Source organism: Amia ocellicauda, chromosome 20, assembly GCF_036373705.1.
Source record: "Amia ocellicauda isolate fAmiCal2 chromosome 20, fAmiCal2.hap1, whole genome shotgun sequence".
Classification (NCBI taxonomy): domain Eukaryota; kingdom Metazoa; phylum Chordata; class Actinopteri; order Amiiformes; family Amiidae; genus Amia; species Amia ocellicauda.
Genome location: NC_089869.1, coordinates 21,640,709 through 21,658,077, shown reverse-complemented (window position 1 = coordinate 21,658,077; position 17,369 = coordinate 21,640,709). Strand labels below are relative to the sequence as shown.

The 17,369-nt window shown below is 50.2% G+C and overlaps 1 protein-coding gene across 3 annotated transcripts in view; it reads left to right on the top strand.

Annotated features, from left to right (window-relative positions):
• Nucleotides 1-17,369, top strand: part of LOC136716197 (wings apart-like protein homolog) — a 32,252-nt gene that overhangs the window by 12,254 nt on the left and 2,629 nt on the right. For all 3 annotated transcript variants that reach the window (XM_066693754.1, XM_066693753.1, XM_066693752.1), the window contains exons 3-19: nt 776-1,487; nt 2,447-2,799; nt 3,443-3,561; nt 8,679-8,774; nt 8,920-9,075; nt 10,316-10,452; nt 10,562-10,673; nt 10,789-11,016; nt 11,234-11,345; nt 11,524-11,621; nt 12,051-12,127; nt 14,180-14,355; nt 14,768-14,883; nt 15,110-15,271; nt 15,609-15,828; nt 15,969-16,057; nt 16,837-16,932. In XM_066693754.1, coding sequence (XP_066549851.1) covers nt 776-1,487; nt 2,447-2,799; nt 3,443-3,561; nt 8,679-8,774; nt 8,920-9,075; nt 10,316-10,452; nt 10,562-10,673; nt 10,789-11,016; nt 11,234-11,345; nt 11,524-11,621; nt 12,051-12,127; nt 14,180-14,355; nt 14,768-14,883; nt 15,110-15,271; nt 15,609-15,828; nt 15,969-16,057; nt 16,837-16,932 — 3,059 coding nt within the window. The remainder of the gene's footprint in view (nt 1-775; nt 1,488-2,446; nt 2,800-3,442; nt 3,562-8,678; nt 8,775-8,919; nt 9,076-10,315; nt 10,453-10,561; nt 10,674-10,788; nt 11,017-11,233; nt 11,346-11,523; nt 11,622-12,050; nt 12,128-14,179; nt 14,356-14,767; nt 14,884-15,109; nt 15,272-15,608; nt 15,829-15,968; nt 16,058-16,836; nt 16,933-17,369) is intronic.

The window sequence follows — 17,369 nt, the reverse complement described above, 5'->3', positions numbered from 1 at the left end:
TGGTAGGTTAAGGTGCCCCCCCTCCCATAAATATGTATGTCTAATGTTGTACTGTAAATTAGCATCCCCTCTCACCTTGCACAGCAATGCATTACATAGGGTTTGGAGGGGCTCATTGAAAGTAAACAGCACAGAGTTTTTATTATAGCAAGAGTGGTGTGTGTGTGTGTGTGTGTGTGTTCCTGAGTGAGCCGCGGTGCAGAGCAGGGGCTGAGCTCCTCTATTTGAGTAAAAGTTGAAGGCAGAGGTCCAGCCGCACTGTCCTCCTTCTCCGGAGAGCCTATGTTTAAACCACTAAGAGAGGCTTCACCGCCAGCTCTTGAGTTTCTCTGCTCCTGACAGTTAATTAAGTGGGATGGGGGGGAGAACTGCTCCCATTTTCGTGTGCAGGTAATAAACATGATCTCGTTCCAGTTATTTTCCTCAGTGCTGTACGGTTTCCTCTGGAGTGCTTAAACATTCATGTGCAGAAACATGTTTTCCAGAGCAGCAGCCTGCACCCCTTAAAAATACATCAATCAGAAGAAAAACAAATCTTGAGGGTTTTTAGCTTGAAGGTGCGTGGAGGTGTTTTTTTATAATCCAAATCTTTAATACACAACCTGTAGCTGTTTCTCCTGGGTGTTCACTGTGCACAACTGTCACATAACTTGGCTGAAAGTATTGCCGGAGAAACAGAATAACCCTGAGGTCACATGACCTAAGAAAAACAATGTGATGCTTGTTTATTAAGAGCGAACTGATCTCATTGTCTTTGTTGTTTCTCTCCTCTCAGGCAAGACCGCACAGACCTGGTCCAATGAAGGCACTGACAAGAACAGCAGCTACTCCTGGTACAGGAACGCGTCCGAGAGCGACAAGAAGCCCAGCTCTCAGACGGCCACCCTAAAGGACTCTTTGGACAGCTGGCACTCCGCGGGGGGCTTGAGCTCCGACTCCCCCGGCTCTGACCCCTGTCAGGATAAGGACTCCGTGTGGACCCCCAGCTATGGCCAGGGCGGGCCGGTGAGAGGGGACGGCGGCGTGGACGAGCCCGCCCCCGGGCCGGACGGGGACTTCTCTCTGCGGTCTAAGAGCGACGAGGCGGGTGCAGGGGAGTACGACATCCCACGGGAGCCTTGCGAATCCGAAGACCATTCCCAGACTCTTCTCAGGCCCTCCAACTGCCGGACGTACCACCGGCCCAACAAGGGGAAGCAGTCGGCCCACCTGGGCAACTCCGACGGCAAGCCGACGGACGGCTCCGGCCAGTCCTCCTCGCTCAAGAGCAACAACGTGGCCGCAGACGGCAAAACGTCGAGTAGCGGGCGCGGGCGGACGAGAGACTATACGGTGCTGCACCCGTCCTGCCTGTCCGTCTGCAACGTCACCATCCAGGACTCCATGGAGAGGAGCATTGACGAGTTCACCAGCACCTCCCCGGCCGACCTGGGCGAGGCCGGCCGGCTGAGGAAGAAGGCTGAGATCACCACCGCCAAACCTGCCAGGTCTGTGCGTCTGTCTTCTCTGTCCTATTTCTTTCTTCAGTTGTTTCTGTTTATTTACATTGTAGGTCTTCGCTCTAAAGTTAGTGTAAAATACAGTAACAAAAATCGCCAAATCCAAATTTTAAGCCGCCACCAAATAAGTGTGTTTGTGTGTTCTGTGTTGAGTGTGCGAGTCCTGAACGGGTGCTTTAGCTTTAATGGGTTTCATCAGGCTGTCTTCCATGGTGTCTAAAGATAATGAATACATACTCCCTTCCATTTTTAAACCGAGCGCCGCAGCTCCAGATGCGTAGCTCTGCGAAGGAGGAACGCAAAGATAGCGCCGTTGTCAGATTTAAGACTCCCGGGTTTTTATTCTCGGTCATTCACTGAAACCTCATGACGGGCTTTTAATCGGAGGAGAGACAAGTGAACTGCCGATAAGCCTGCTCCCTAGATCACTACTCGGAGAACACAGAATATCAGGTTGTGTGCAAGCTTGAATTACACATTTTCCCCTTAAAATAAGTCTGGGAAAATGGTAGCTCTACCAGTGTTTTGGACAGAAGTATTTTAGCTTTTTTGTGTTTATTTTGCCGTTTAGCATTGTTCTTTGCTCGGCCTCCTTTCCCCCTTCTTGCAGTTGTGAAAGCCAAGTGCCACCTCAGGGGAGTGTCTTGTTTTCATACAGAGCAAACGGCCAATCTGTTTTCAGTGTGCTGCTGGGCAGAGGCATAGGTCTGTAACTCGGCAGTGGTTTGGTGTTTCTGAGACGCTGAGCCCCTTCCAGCCCTCCAGCCTTGCAGCATATAAACACCCTGAGATCAGCTTTGTCCATCAGTTACTCAATTTAAAATGCCTTCATTCCTCTCAAATCCCCGACCAGTTTATAATGAGATTTCCGAGGCTCTCATTCACCCTTCTGCTCTTCGAGTCGCAGGGATTAACCCTCCGTTGTCCCCGCCTTGTCTCGACCACAGGTTCCGGCCCACCCCGAGCAAAACCAAGAAAGAAACCAAGCTGGAGTTCTTTGGCTTCGACGAGGAAAGCGAGGGCCTGGGGGCGGAGGGGGACCCCACAGCCTCCGGCAGCGCCAACTACAAGATCAAGTATTTCGGCTTCGACGACCTGAGCGAGAGTGACAGTGACGAAGAGGAGGGGTCTCAGGCCGCGGAGAAGAGGAAGGCCAAGAAGAAGATGGCAGCAGCGGCGGCGGCAGCGGCCGCGGCAGCAGCGGAGGCCGAGGCGGCGATGTCCGACAGCCCCCCGTGCCCCTTCGCCACGGAGCCGAGAGAGAGTGACTCGCAGGACAGCCAGAGCAGCGCCATGACCGGTGAGCAGCGGGTTTATTGATACAGTCCTGTGTGCTTAACGTTGTCCAAGATTGTGTGGAATGTATCATTTGCAGCCACAATGACAAGCCCAGGCAGTGTTGTGGTGTTGCTGGTGATGTGTGGCGCAGCTCCCGAGCTGTTTGAGAGCCTGCGAGAGAAATGCGCTCCTCTGTGGGAGTGTGTGGATCGAGAGGAGCAGCAGCCGACCTCTCGGTTGTTTTTCCTTCTCTTTTTTTCTATTTTTAATATACTTGACAAGAACCAGAAGCCCTCTAGTGGCTGATTCACCCTGCAGAAGAAGAAAATGTATGTAGGCCTGTTTCCTGTTGAGGAAAGGTGGGGAACGGGGGCATTACGATTTTATTACTGCAGCAACTTTGAGAGAAAAAGCGCAGCTGTGAGGTGTAGATTTTATCATGGCTGTTTTGTCGGTTTATTTATATACAGACACAAATATATGAGCTTTCTTCTCTATCTCTATCTGCATACCTCAAATAACGCGTCATCATCTGTTCCCTGCTGGCTTTTTGTCCCCCACACTTGTTGAGACGAGGTGCCTGGCCCAGTCAGAGTGACGAGGCTGCAATGAAAGTTAAGAAGTATGATTTCTCACCACTCTCCGTTCTGTTGCTCCCCTCTCAGACATCCTCGACTTCTCTGACGACAGCTACCCAACTGTGTCTGAGGTGGTGAAGCGGCATTACAAGATGTCGGACAAATCCAAGGAGGGCACCAGGAAGATTTTCAGCGGCCCGAAGAAGGTGAGCAGGGGAGGCGTGCCCCGTTTCCCCAGAGACCCAGAGCTGGGTTTGTGGGTGGGATCACCTGGCGGTCAGAGCTGCTGCAGTTTTAAATACGGGTTACAGACAATACGGGTTTGTCGTAAAGGTACATTTAAATCTTTAGGATAAACACGTCTCTTGTAGACCAGATACCAGTTTCTGTGTCTGGTGGGGTGTTGCAATGTTTTACTGGTCTAAACCAACATTCACTTGAGAATAAGGTACTTTTAGAAGTGTTGCATCTAGGTTTTAAGTACAGGGAGATTAATCAAGAATGTTTTTATGTTTAGGGGGGTTTAATATGTTTCCTTACTGATCAATAAAACACTTTCTCCTGGTTTTATATTAGTGTTGTGGTAGCTGGAGTCATGTTTTCTTCAGCGTCCTATTCCTGAATGATGCTAAATGTGTTTTATTTAAAGTGGGTCTTTTCTGTCACAGGAGGCAAGGGAAAAAGCATGGAGAAACAATCGTGAATATTTTAGTTTCGCCTGTGATTCTGTCAGAGAACCAGGCTGCCTTAAACATTGCTCTTGTTTACACTGTTAAATTATCATGGAAATCTGCCGCTCGGCCACATTAAAAAGCATGACAGGAAATGAAAACGGTGCGATCGAGGCTGCCGCTACTGCTTGGGTTCTTGTTCAGTTGCCGTCTCTGCAGAGGTGGGCGTAGTTCCGGTATTGCCTAATAGATTGGGGTGTAAAGTCGTTGAGAGCAGCAGGATAGCGGCTCCTCCGGGGCCAGGGCTGGGACCCCTGTTGTAGCCATGCGTGATGTCAGTTGTGTGGATGAGTGTGGGGTGAGCTGAAGGAAGCCCGTTGAGAAGACTGAACCCTGGAATATCTTAATTTCCGAGTTAATTAATAGGTTGTAGCAAGCAGGACACCACTTTCCAGCTGCTAAGGAAGCCGTTTAAGTGCCCTGCTTGCTAAACGAGTTGATATTAAATTACTTTTATTAGCTCATGCTTATAAAATGGGGATTCTTTTCCCAAATCTACAGGATGGCAGGCGATATATACTATTTTACACCTTAATTACATTCTAGAATGTAATTCTCTACAATCAACACATCTCTTGTACATTTTAATTTAATGTCTGTAATAACTCGAGTTCAGTATCAGAGAGTCACACTTTTTGTATTTTCTCTGGTGTGCAAAGTGATTAGAGATGGGCTCGTCTGTATCTGATAAGCTGAAAATTAGACTTCTAAGCTTTCGACTTACAATCAAGCCAGTTATTATTTCATGTTAATTAGAAATTAAGTATTTTTAAAAAGACCAGCACTCCTCTAGCAGTTCTGCCCTACGTGCAGCCCCCTGTGGCAACGGAGCGCCGGGCCGAGCCTCACTCGGGCCTGGTTTGTATTCAGCGCTGTGCTGCTCCCCTGTGGTCCTCCCAGTCTGTCAGCATTTCCGCACAAACAAAACACAACACAGGCCTGCAAGACAACGGGGCCGAATAACTCAATAGCGTATTTTGCGCTCCGTTGTGTTTCATTGTATTTTTCTGCGGGTTGATCTCGCTGCTCTCCGGCGGGTTGTTGTCAGTCAGCCAGTGCTAAAGGTTTACAACCCCCCCTTGTATTGTAATGCTTTATGGAGGGGTGGGGGGGGGGTTGCAGGAGTGGTTTAAACCATTCCAGGAGGGACAGGTAGGGCTTTGCGCCTGAAAGTGCCTTGTTTTTAAAACCGTTTTCGGAATAGGTTTCCATTAAGGTTATCGTGTGACTAAATGGGGTGTGCTTTCTTCACATTGTTAGTTTAATTAGTCAGATGTGAGGCTCTGTTACCGCGCCCGGTAGACCCCCCAAACAGATGCGTTGGCACCACGGCAATGCTGGTGTCGGATAAATAAAGTTGGGCATCGAAGGGATTGAATTGCAAGTCCTGGCCGGAAATCTTAATTCTCTGTAAAGTCTGCGGCTTTTTGTTCGTGACAGCTGACAACCACGGCCTCAGTCTCAGAATGGAGTGACTTATCTCCCCGTTTGCAGCAGTGCGTGAACTCTTGCAGTGTTTTCCTGCCGGCCTTGCTCCCCTCTCCCACATCGCTGCTGAAAAGGCATCATCGTGAACCTCGTGTGGCCCAGCCGCGAACAGGAGAGGAGGCTCTGGAGAACAACTTGTAATCGAATGTTTAGCCTTTGTTCAGTCAGCCTGTACTCCAACATCAAAACCCAGTCTGCTACTTTCACACCCAGCAGCCCTCCTCCTACACGGCCAAGAATGTGAAGAAGAGGAATAACAACCTGCAAGAGCATAGTGAGACCTGCAGTATCCCCCCCCCCCACACACACACAAACACACAAGTCTGTGTATTCATATATTATTAAACAAAACAAAACAACGAAGAAAACTGCCAGTGCGCTTGACAGGCTGTGCAACATCAGAGAATGACGTCCGTCCCAATCTCATGCTTTAAACCCCTGGGGACGGGGGCTGAGGTTTGTTTGAAGTGAAGAGGACTCGAGCGCAGTGTGATCTTTGTGTAGCCAAGGCTCGAGCCCCACAGCGGAGGGGTAGTCTGGGCGGGTCTGATCTCTGCCCGCGGTGGGTGGAGGGCCGGAGAGCGCTGGGTAGATTAGATGCGTCCCTGTTGCGAGTAGAGGCTGGTTAATATGGATATGAATAATAAAAAGTGTGTAGATGTTTGTGTGTGTGTGCCAGTGTGCCAAGAGGGCTTTTTTTCCCCTGATATCCCAGCAACAGGCCTGACCAATGAGGCGGTGGCGCTTTAGAGCAGGGTGAGTCTGTGCCAGGGCTGCGGTCTGGGCCGGGCCCTGCTGTTCAAGCCGCTGTGACTTGGCCTCTGTGTCTCTGAAGCGCTCGTTCACACAGGGACCCCCTCGTGTTTTGTTTACGCTGTATTGTGACCCTACAATGAAGCACGCATTTCATAGTAATTTATTTCCATCATTGGTGAAGATGCTCCACTTCAGACCGTTCTGTTGCAGAGTTCACCGTCAGTCGAATGCCCCAGATCCGTGCCTTTATTTATTTATGTATGTATTTATTGGCTTGTTTGTTTTTACTCCAGGGTTCATTTTGCATTAGTGTCGTATAAAAACAAATCTTAATCAAAGGGGTATCGCAGTTTAAATAGCAGCCAGCACAGTGAAGTTCTGTGAATATGATCTTCAAATGAAGGGTTGCTTTCATTTTCTCTTGAAATGTGACATCTTTTTCAAGTGTACTTTGACGTGTTCCTCTTCAAGACATTTATACAGTTCCAAACTATTGAATATTTAACGACAGAGGTCTGAAGATCTTTTACTTTCTATTTATTTATTGGATTCATCATTTTAAAATCCCTTCTCAGGTACATGTTATGCGCGCTGCTCAAATGCACCAGGGTTTTCCAATTTAATGTGGCTAACGCCCCGATGAGATTACGTCTGTGGGTATCGGAGGCTCTCGGCCTGTCGCGTGTCCCGCCAGATCGGAAAGGTGCATCGCCGGGCCTCCTGTCTCCGCATGTGAAGACTGCGGTGCCCTTATCTCTGCTCCTGGCACCTGATAAAGAGCAGCCAGTGCCGCGTCCTCGTTTCACTGTAATTACCCACCCGACAGCGCTCCCTCAGGTGCTCTCCACTAGCATCTGAAGGCCTGCGATAGAGACACCCCCCCCCCCTCCCCCAGCACCCCACTTTTAAAGCGTGTGGATTCCGTGTGCAGCTGCAATGTAATCTTTCTGCGTGAGTCCCCGGGTTGATGTCCTGTCACATCGCGCAGGCTGCTCTCAAATGTCGACGCTGCCGGGCCCGGGCCATGCGTCTGCTCCGCTGGGCCTGCTGTGCGGCTCGCTTCGCCCCGGTAGCCCTTTCCTGTTTTTTTGGGAAGCACAGCTGTGTGTGGTGGTGTGAAGGCATCCGGGGTTAATTTGTAATTTCAGCTGACATGAGAACTCTCTGACTTCGTCTCACCCTTAAACTCGTATTTCTCAGAAGCCGGGCAGAAATAGTCCCCCTTGTCGATTTTAAAATTACTGAGAAATCCATTAATGCTTCTAACAGATTTCTACAGAACCTATCGCATGTTAAACTGTGTACGGAGAGCGGGCGGGAGCTCGTATTCTCTAGTCTTGCTGCTCCAGATCCACCCCCCACACGCCTTATCAGGGCAGTCAGAAGGCATTGAAATGGTTTGGGGAGAAAATTACTGGAAAGCCACGTTTCCAAACAAACCTTGACTGTCTGTGCCGTCCTGCGCAGACAGTCGAGCTGCAGAAACCGCAGGTCACCAGGAGATCGTGCTTCTAGGCTGAAACCTGACATCACCGGCTGACACGGACCACATCATCTGTTGGTCAGAGGTTTTACATCTAAACTGAATTACTGCCTGCAATTTACCTCCCCCTGAAAGCGGTCTGAGACTGAAACCTCCCGGGGGATGACTTTCAGCTCTAACTGCCATAACTGTGTGTCTGAGCCCGCTTTACTGCAGTGACTCTTGGCTCTAGGGTCTGGCAGTGCATTGTGGGATAAAAACACACACACATTCACCGCACACCTGTCCGTTCAGCTCGGAAGTTTAGCTCCGGAGTGAGAACCTATGTGTTGATGAGGAATAATGCCGGGAAATGATCAGTCCTGTTCCAGAAAGTGCCTTTGCGTTATAATGACCCATGTGGCGAGATCATGAGCGTTCGCACCTCCGCCGCCCCTCTGGATGAACAGAAGTGTGGAATCTGTCGGCAGCGATGCAGAAAGAGGCGCCGATAAGCCGCTTCGCACCTTCGCTCGACACCCGTCGGGACTAGCGGCGCTCCTCCGGTGGCATTTCAGAAATAAAGGTCTCCGAGCGAGCTTGTGTGAGCTGCATCCCTCGCGTCGGGCCGCGGCCTAACCCTAACAGCCCCCCCATGATAGGCTTGTAAACTTTTAAAACCCAGAACAGCTTCCTCCTGCACTATTCCTTCAAACAACAGCTTCAACACATTTTTATTTTATTTTGAAACAGCCTCCGAGGCACATTACTTGATTCTGATAATAGCTTCCCTCTTTGGTGCTTTAAGGCATATCAGATATCTTGCTAAAGTGGGCTGTCTGTGAGTGATTGCTGTGTGATAACTCTGGTCTCTCCTCTCCCTCAGTCTCCCACTAAAGCTGTATATAACGCCAGACACTGGAATCGTCCGGAGCCAGAGGAGCTGCCCCCGCCCCCCCTGTCCAGATCTCAGACCGCCCCGGTGAGTGTCCTGCCTCTCCGTCCGATGTCCAACCCCCCCCCCCGCCAGCTTTAAACGAGGCAGTGGACATCTGGTGCTGCTAATGAAGTTCTCTGAAACGCCAGATCTGTTGTGAGGATTTGAAAAATACTCTTTCCTTTTACAGGCCAGTCTATCCACGAAGGAGACCAACTCCCACAAAGACGACGGGCTGTTCAAAGCACCGCCCCCGCCGCCCAAAGTGATCAAGTCCGTGACCCTTCCGACGCAGCCCTACCAGGACATCGTCACCGCACTGAAATGTAGGAAGGAGGACAAGGAGGTGAGTCTGTGAAAATGGCTGCTGTCTAAGAGTGTGTTATGAGCTGCTGACTTGCTTATCTTGGTGCTTTTATATTTTAATTAAATCATCGTCGGGTACTTTATAGGGTAAAATATTGCCTTGCAAACCAGAAGAGGAGAAGGGAACATAAATTATAACCTGAAAGAGCAAACATTGAATCCGGAGCTCTGTGCGAGTGCTGAATACTAAACCGGTGTCAAATATGGAAATACACGAGCAGTGCATATTAACGCCAGCTTCCCCTCCTCAAGGTGGGAGTGGAGGATTTAATATCAGGTAATATCTAATAAAAGTGGTTGATTTAATATCATACAAGTGTACTTCAACTCAGAGTCTTAAGAGCTCCATAAAAGTATTTGATTTCTGAATTTAATAACCTAAAATATGTAAATGAAGAGGTGAAACTTTCTTGCTTGAAAATCCAAGCTGCTCGTCGGTAGAGACAGAGCCGCGGTGTCTCTGGTGGCAGGTGGCCGGTCAGGGGAGGTGATTGACAGGCCGGTGAAATCGCGGTGCTCTTTATATCTGAAAGCGCGCATAGGCGAGGCTCAGCCCGGCGTGTCGGATGAGGAACGACATGTCGGGAAATTAAATCTCGGTTTCAGTCGCCTCCTTTTTAATATTTGATGCTTGCGTTTACGAGCTGATGAGGGCATTTAATATTCTGTGTTAGCACAGTTTATTGAATGCGCTGGTTTTCTGATTCCGACGCTGTTTAATATTTAATGTGTGCACATTCATGATCTCCATTGTGTAAGCTAAGAATTCACCACTTATTTACCACTTCTGTGATAATAAGCACTATTAATTCTGACCTTTACACAGTGCAGGCCAAAAAGAAAACCTCAGAGCATTACATTCTTCCTAATTTTGAAGTCCACCCCCTCCACCACCCAACAATATTTGAATCTTGACCAGAAGGTGTAGTTTTGCGACTTCTCGCCAAAGGATGAAATGGGATCCCTTTTGCCGTGATCACATGACCCTCTCGGCTCTGAGTGCTTGTCCTGCCAGCTGGTTGTGCGGGGGCGCCTCGGTTTTCGTGTCCCGTTCTCGTTTCCCGTGTCACTCGCGCACTCTGGAGCTCTGTTCAGTTCTCCGACACGCTATAAACACGCATCTTCACCTATAGATGACTCCATGAAGACTGGGGGATTGAAACGGCCGTCGTGTTTGTATTTGATCCTAACCGGCCGCTGTGCTGTTCTTTCCTCGGCAGTTGTACACTGTCGTCCAGCACGTAAAGCACTTCAATGACGTGGTGGAGTTCGGGGAGAACCAGGAGTTCACGGATGACTTTGAGTATCTGGAGACAGGCCTGAAGTGCAGTCAGCCTCTGAACACACGGTGCCTTAGGTAAGGAGCTCAGCCGGTCCGCGGGACTCCGTCACTCTGCTGCAATTCATCTGTGAACTGCGTTGTGTGTCGCTGTGTGTGATTGTCGTTCTCGTCTTCTCCGCCCCAGTGTCATCAGCCTGGCCAGCCGCTGTGCCATGCCCAGCTTCCGGATGCACCTGCGCGCCCGAGGCAAGGTGGCCCAGGTGTTCAAGACCCTCAACGACGCTCCGCAGCACCCGGTACGCCCTGGTCGCCTGTGCTGACCTTTCCCCCGGCTCCCTCATTCATAGTTCGACAATAAGCGTCCGATTTCTCTCTCTCTATCTCTCTATCCCTCGGCGCTCTGGCCCTCAGAACCTGGCGCTGTGCACGGCCTCCCTGATGTACATCCTCAGCAGAGACCGGCTCAACATGGACCTGGACCGGGCCAGCCTCGACCTCATGATCCGCTTGCTGGAGCTGGAGCAGGACGACTCTGCGGCCGTCCAGCTCAACGCCAAGGAGCTGAGCAAAGTGAAGGAGAAGATCCGCAAGCTGTGCGAGACGGTGCACAACAAGCACCTCGACCTGGAGAACATCACGGTGAGCCGCTGCAGATTTAGGGGAGCGCAGTAGGACAATAGGAATAACTCTTTTGAATGGCGCCATTTGCTTCCGCCCTGATTCTCTCGTATCTCTGGGGGAGATCCCAAGAGATCGATGTCGCAGAAGAAAGCTGAAATGCTTTCTTTAACCCGTTTTCCACCACTTTATTTATTCCCCCCACCCATCTCTAACCACTAACCCTCTCTGCTTCCAGACGGGACACTTGGCCATGGAGACCTTGTTGTCGCTGACCTCCAAGAGGGCCGGCGACTGGTTCAAGGAGGAGCTGCGGCTGCTGGGGGGCCTGGACCATATCGTAGATAAAGGTGAGGGTGAAATCGGCTCGGCTCTCTGCCCATCTCAGTCGTTACTTGAGACGACATGCTCCAGCCATCTGTGCTTGTGTGGAGCGAGCGAAAAGATGGGAGAGGAGTCATCGGCGCATCGTCCGACGCGCGGAGTAAGTGTCTCTTTCTCTCTCTCTCTCTCTCCTGTCCGACGCAGTGAAAGAGTGTGTGGAGAACTTGAGCCGGGAGGACGACAAGGAGAACCTGGTGGCGTCGCTGTGGGGGGCGGAGAGGTGTTTACGAGTGCTGGAGAGCGTGAGTGGATTTGTCATGTTTTCATTTGTTTTAGTTTCTGCATGGCTTCCCGGTCATCTCACCTTTGGCACGTTTAGAGCTGAACCGGTGACTCGAAACTGGAGCTGCTGCTAATTTTCACATCTTTCAATGGATGATTTTTTTTTAAAGAGGATTTGAAATTTTAGTCCTATTAACCGTGACCGGGGCTTCCGAAACTGCATGAACTCCCTTCTCTGTATTCGACGCAAACGAGGGCAGGTTTTTAAAATGGAGCGTGGCCTCCTCGTGGTTTTATGGTCGGGGCCGTCTGCTCTTTCTGGGCGATCAATCTGACGTTATTTCCCTCGGAGGTTATCGTCGTGTGGTTTGCTTATAGATGGATTTAAATCTGCACTGACTCTGCACAGCACTAATTTTCTCACCCTCTTGCTCTCCTCCCTCCCACAGGTTACCGTTCACAACCCCGAGAACCAGAGCTATCTGATCGCCTACAAAGACTCTCAGCTCATCACATCCTCAGCGAAGTGAGTGTCCCGATAATGCCCATCGATATTAAAGCCTATAAATGACCATGAGGTTTCCTGTCTACAAAGGGCGACGCTTCTTCACACTAAACTGTTTGATGTGTTCAGTGTGCAGCGTGGCCGGGGCGGGTCTTATTTACACAATGGATGTTTAAAGCGATCGCTCTCGGTGAGGCGTCGGAGCGAAGCCGCCACGCAGGGCAGGACACGTGGGCGCCGGCCTTGTGAGGGTCTAGGTGTGTTTAGCCTGATAACAGCCCTCATGTTACCAGACCAGAGCCATCCAGTCCTGCACAATGCTCTGCGGACTCCTGATGGGTTCTGTGCCTCCGGGGCTCGGAGTTTAATCCCTGCACCGTCCCCGCGTTCGCCGTGTGTTCAGAGTCCTGGGCCAGCGTGTTTATACTCTTAGTCGTTATTGCTGAGTGGAGCGTTTCAAGGATGCAATTTTTATTTAATCTTCTGCGTTTCATGAATTTGTTTGGCCAGGCGGCTCCGGTTTTTGAATATAGATTATGAATATAGAAGCAGGAAACGCTGCAAGTGTAACCCACAGAGCACTGAGCTCACAGCGTCGGCTCGACGCACCAGGACTACAGCTACCAGTAATATTTACTCATAACAATAATAATACATGTACATTGCTTACTTTGCATTGATTGTAAACGTGCGTGTTTGGCTTCTTTTGTGTCAATTCTGTATTTAGGTAATTTTTTTGATAAATTTCTCCCTCCCCGTCTTCCAAATTGATGTCATAACAGTCTACAGTACTACTCAGTGTGCCCAAGTTTACAATATTAAAATGTTAGTTTAATTGAGTTTTATTGGTCTTAGAAGCAGTACAATGTTCAAAACATCCTCCAGTTGACTCCTTTTAAAAGCGCTTTTGTAGTGAGCACTTTCAGCATGCTGCCATTTTCCCCCATCTTCTATAAGAGACGGGTTTAATAAAAAAAAAAGTTCTAAAAGCTTTTATTGGTTAATGATCACAACAAACTTCTGTGCTGTTGGTTAAGACAGTTTGTTGCTATGTAGAATTGTCCAATACAATCCCTTTTAAGACTATAGTGTGTGTGTGTGTGTGTGTGTATATACACACAAATATATTGTTTGGTATACGTGTGTAAAGGGCTGCGTTGAGAAGCCCATGCAGACTGCGGTCCTATTCAATGTGCTGTGGAGGGGAATGTGCCCCAGAACGCCCTGTGCGGTTTGCCACCTCCAGAGCGCGCTGGCTGAGCCGGGAGGACAAAAGCCTGTCTGTTGGAGCACTTCCTCCTCTAATGCGATTATGGAGTCCCGGGCAGGGCATGACCAGGGCTCCTGGCCGGGGCGTCACCCTGTGAACTGCGGCTGTACTGTCAGCTCGCAGACGCAGGGGGCAAGGGTGAGTCAACAAAGCCCGCTGTCACCCCGGCCTCCCGGCGTAATTCGATTTGAGCCACGTCGCAGGGCCCCTCCATACAGCCGGCCTTCTAGTCGGGGCCTTGTTTTCATCAACGGATGCTGCCGCTCTGTCTTTAATAATTGATGGCCACCTATTATTCTAATTGCATTATTTGTCTTGTATGTAGCCGAGCTGCGGTTTATTGGTTTAGCAGCACTGGTACTACACCAGTAACCTCTCTTGGTTCTGTCTCAACAATCGGGCGGCTTGTGTAGCTCGGGGTGACTCGCTCTGGAGCACGGGGGCAGTGCCGAAGTGTTTTATAACACACACGAATGCGGCACAGGGTTCTGCCTTCGCTGTTATAGATGAACAGCGGCTCGGTGCCGCAGCAGCCACAATACTAATACACTAATGTGTTTTGCAGGCCCTGCTCAGATTTAATCTCTTGCTAATTGCTTCCAGATAGAGACTGCAGTTCGGGCGGTTCAATTAAGCAGAACGCTGCCGATCGGTCTCTGGCGATGTAGGGTAGCTACCTCAGATGTGCTCTCCCTCGTTTCATCTGGTGTCTTTGTTCCGGAGTCGTGTGAGAGAGGTGTGGAGCGTGTGTGTCGTTGTGAGGCTGTTCCCCTCCCTCTGTAACGCCTGCCTGTGTCCCCCAGGGGCCTGCGGCACTGTGAAGAGATGATCCAGCGGTACAGCCGCGCGGGTAACAGCACCTGCTCGTCGGGCGGCCAGTCGCTGCCACACTGCAGCTCCTCCAGCAACGTGGGCAAGGCGGTGGAGGACTGCATGAGGGCCATCATCGGGGTCCTGCTCAACCTCACCCACGACAACGGTACGGGGCCGGGGGGAGGGTGGCGGTCTCTAGGGAGGGACCATCTCTGTGCTCCTTTCTTCCCTCCTCTATGCCGGTGATGCCTGCTGTGCCTCACCAGCCAAATCCCATCCTGCTGTTTTGTCCGAGTCTTGTTTGTTTCATTCTCCTACCTGCACCGAACAGCGGGGAGTAATTGATGCGCAGAGGCCGTGAATGATTCAAAACATCGCTCAGGCTTGTAGAGGAAGGCCTGCGACTCTCCGAGGCCTCCCAGATCTTCAGAGGCGCGGAGATTCACTTTTAAATCCCCCGGCTTCCTGTTCTCCCCGTCGACAGAGCAGAGGCGGTGCGCAGAGAGGGAAACGTGTAATTATGGACTGTTGTGGATGAGATCAGTGATTTAAATAGTCTGTTCTCTCTCTCTCCGCAGAGTGGGGCAGCACAAAGACGGGCGAGCAGGACGCCCTGATCATCACGGCCTTGAACTGCGTGCTGCGCGTCCCTCAGTACCTACCTCAGGAGCAGAGATTCGACATCCGGGTGCTGGTGAGCAGCGCTCCCCTCTCAGTGCCATTTTGCCGACTCGCTGTACCGGCAGCACTCAGCCACTCACTAAACCGATTTGGTTCCGGGGTTTTGCTGATTTAATTGTCGATAACAGGCACAGTCTCGCCGCGGCTGCCAGCTGTGCAGGGCGTTCTGTGTGCTCGCTTGGTGGTTTGGTTGCTCCCCCGTGTTGTGGTTTGACGTGTCCGGTTGTGTTGTGGCGCAGGGCCTGGGTCTCCTCATCAACCTGGTGGAGTACAGCGCCCGCAACCGCCACTGCCTGTGTGAGATGGAGACGGACACCCAGCCCTTTGACTCCATCTGCCTCGCCGAGGGGGAGGAGCTGAAGCCAGAGGGCGCCAGCAGTGCCATCGCCGCCCTGGTGCAGGTGAGGAGAGGGTGTACTGTTATTACTCCATTTCTTAGGCTGAATGACAGTAAATGGGTTAATTACTAATTAAATGGAAATCGTTGCTGAACTCAGTTGTCTTCACTGCACTTTTTTAACCTGTTTTACACAGTTAGGCTTCAACATAATTTGCTGGCTTTATAGAACAGTTTGTTTTATGATACTCTAAGTATCGTCTTGCAGCTCTAAGCTGCGTGATTTCGTGTGTGCCGCCTCTGCGTCTTCGCCTCCCGCGTGAATGCTGTCCGTGCGTGGGGGGACTCAGGGGTCCGCCGTGCCCTCGGGGGTGTCTGACCGGGTCCCCGCGTCCCCGCAGCTTTTCCTGCAGCGGGAGCGCGCCGCCGTGCTGGCCGAGGCGGAGACGGACGACTTCATCAAGGACGCCCCGAAGCCGCAGCTGGACCAGAGCGGCGAGTGGAAGGAGACCAGCGGCGAGATCCAGTGGGTCGCCTCTGAGAACAACAGCACCACCCAGGAGCAGGACAAGGAGAATCAGAAGAAAGAGGAGGAGGATGAGGAGCTGGACCTCAATAAAGGTGATCTGGATTGTCAGGAAACGAACGTTTTAAGCCCTCTGTGGTCAAGTGTCAATTGAGAGTTCTTTATTGGCGTGCGATGAAGGCGTGTTGCTCCTGTGTTGAGATGCGCGTGTTCACACCTCCCTCTGTCTCCACAGCTCTTCAGCACGCTGGCAAGCACATGGAGGACAGCATCGTCGCCTCATACACTGCACTGTTACTGGGCTGTCTCTGCCAGGGGAGTCCGGTACGTCCCGCCCAGCCCGTGCACCCTTAAAACGTGTTGTGTGTTCCGTGTGTCTGAAAGCTTGTGTGCTGTGTGTCTGATGAATCAATAGTCTAATCAAGAGCAAAGGGGCTCGTTTAGCATGGAACGCATCTCTACATACACTCATACATACGTCACATTTAAATCACTGTGGATTTTCTAGGGGACAAAAAAAAAACGGCAGCTCTTAAAGTCTCAAGGGTTCTGATTAAAGAAAATAAAACCCTGCGTTTTCCTCCTTGTTTTAATGGCTTTTTTCATGGAGGTTATTAGCAAATCCAATATCGCCCTGAGCTTCGTTTCATTACGGCTAATGGGATTTCCAATATGACATTAGTTTATGATTGATATTCCTGCCTATCAGTCATTATCTGTGCTGTGATCAGCCGGCGCGAACCCCCGTCTCGAGCCAGAGGTGCCTCAGTCCGGTGTGTGAAGGTCGTCGAGTGCTGCCTGCTCCCGGTCACGCCTTCCACTCGAGAAGAATGAGAAAAGAAGAAACGAGCGCAAAACACGTATTTATTCCACTAACATTGGATGTGGTTTTATACATTTGTTAACCTGGGTTATTAAAACTGCTAAATTCAAAATCTGGCTTTAAAAACTGAGAGGCCGTTTTATTTTCCCCGGCCGCATCTTCCGGACTCGGATTAGAATAAAGGTACTAAAGCGGAAAAGTAGATGAATCAGAGACGTTGTATGAAGAACCTCTTTCTTTGTCACCTTTATAAACTGCACAGTCTGTGTGTCTCTTGCAGATGAATGTGACTACTGTGAGGGAGAATCTACCTAAAGGAGACTTTTCAATCATGTCAGAAATGCTGAAGAAGTTCTTAAATTTCATGAATCTTACAGTAAGTGACCCGGCTTGTGTTGCTTCTTTGTTTTTGGGGGGTCTTGTGTGTGTGTTGTGTGAAATGGGTGAATCCCAGAGTGGGGGTTAGACCGGTCCCTGGGATTGTAAGTGTGAGAGCAGCTCTGGCAAAATTGGAAGAGGACATTGAATCCCTGCAATGTGTAGTGTGGATCAGTTTGAGAAGGAATGGTGCCTTGATAGGGTTGTCTGCCAGGTTGGGAATGAGGGTTTGGTTTTAAACACATAAAGAGTGATGTCTATCTGTTTTTATGGTAATTGGATACTTGTTTATATCTGCATTTCTTTTGGAGGTGCATTGTTTTTATTATTTGTAATGGATTTTGTAGATGTGTGTTGATTGATTGCATGTTTGCAATAAAGTACATTTAAAAAAAGTCTCTAATATCTATAGTCTTGCTTATAGATGGATTTAAA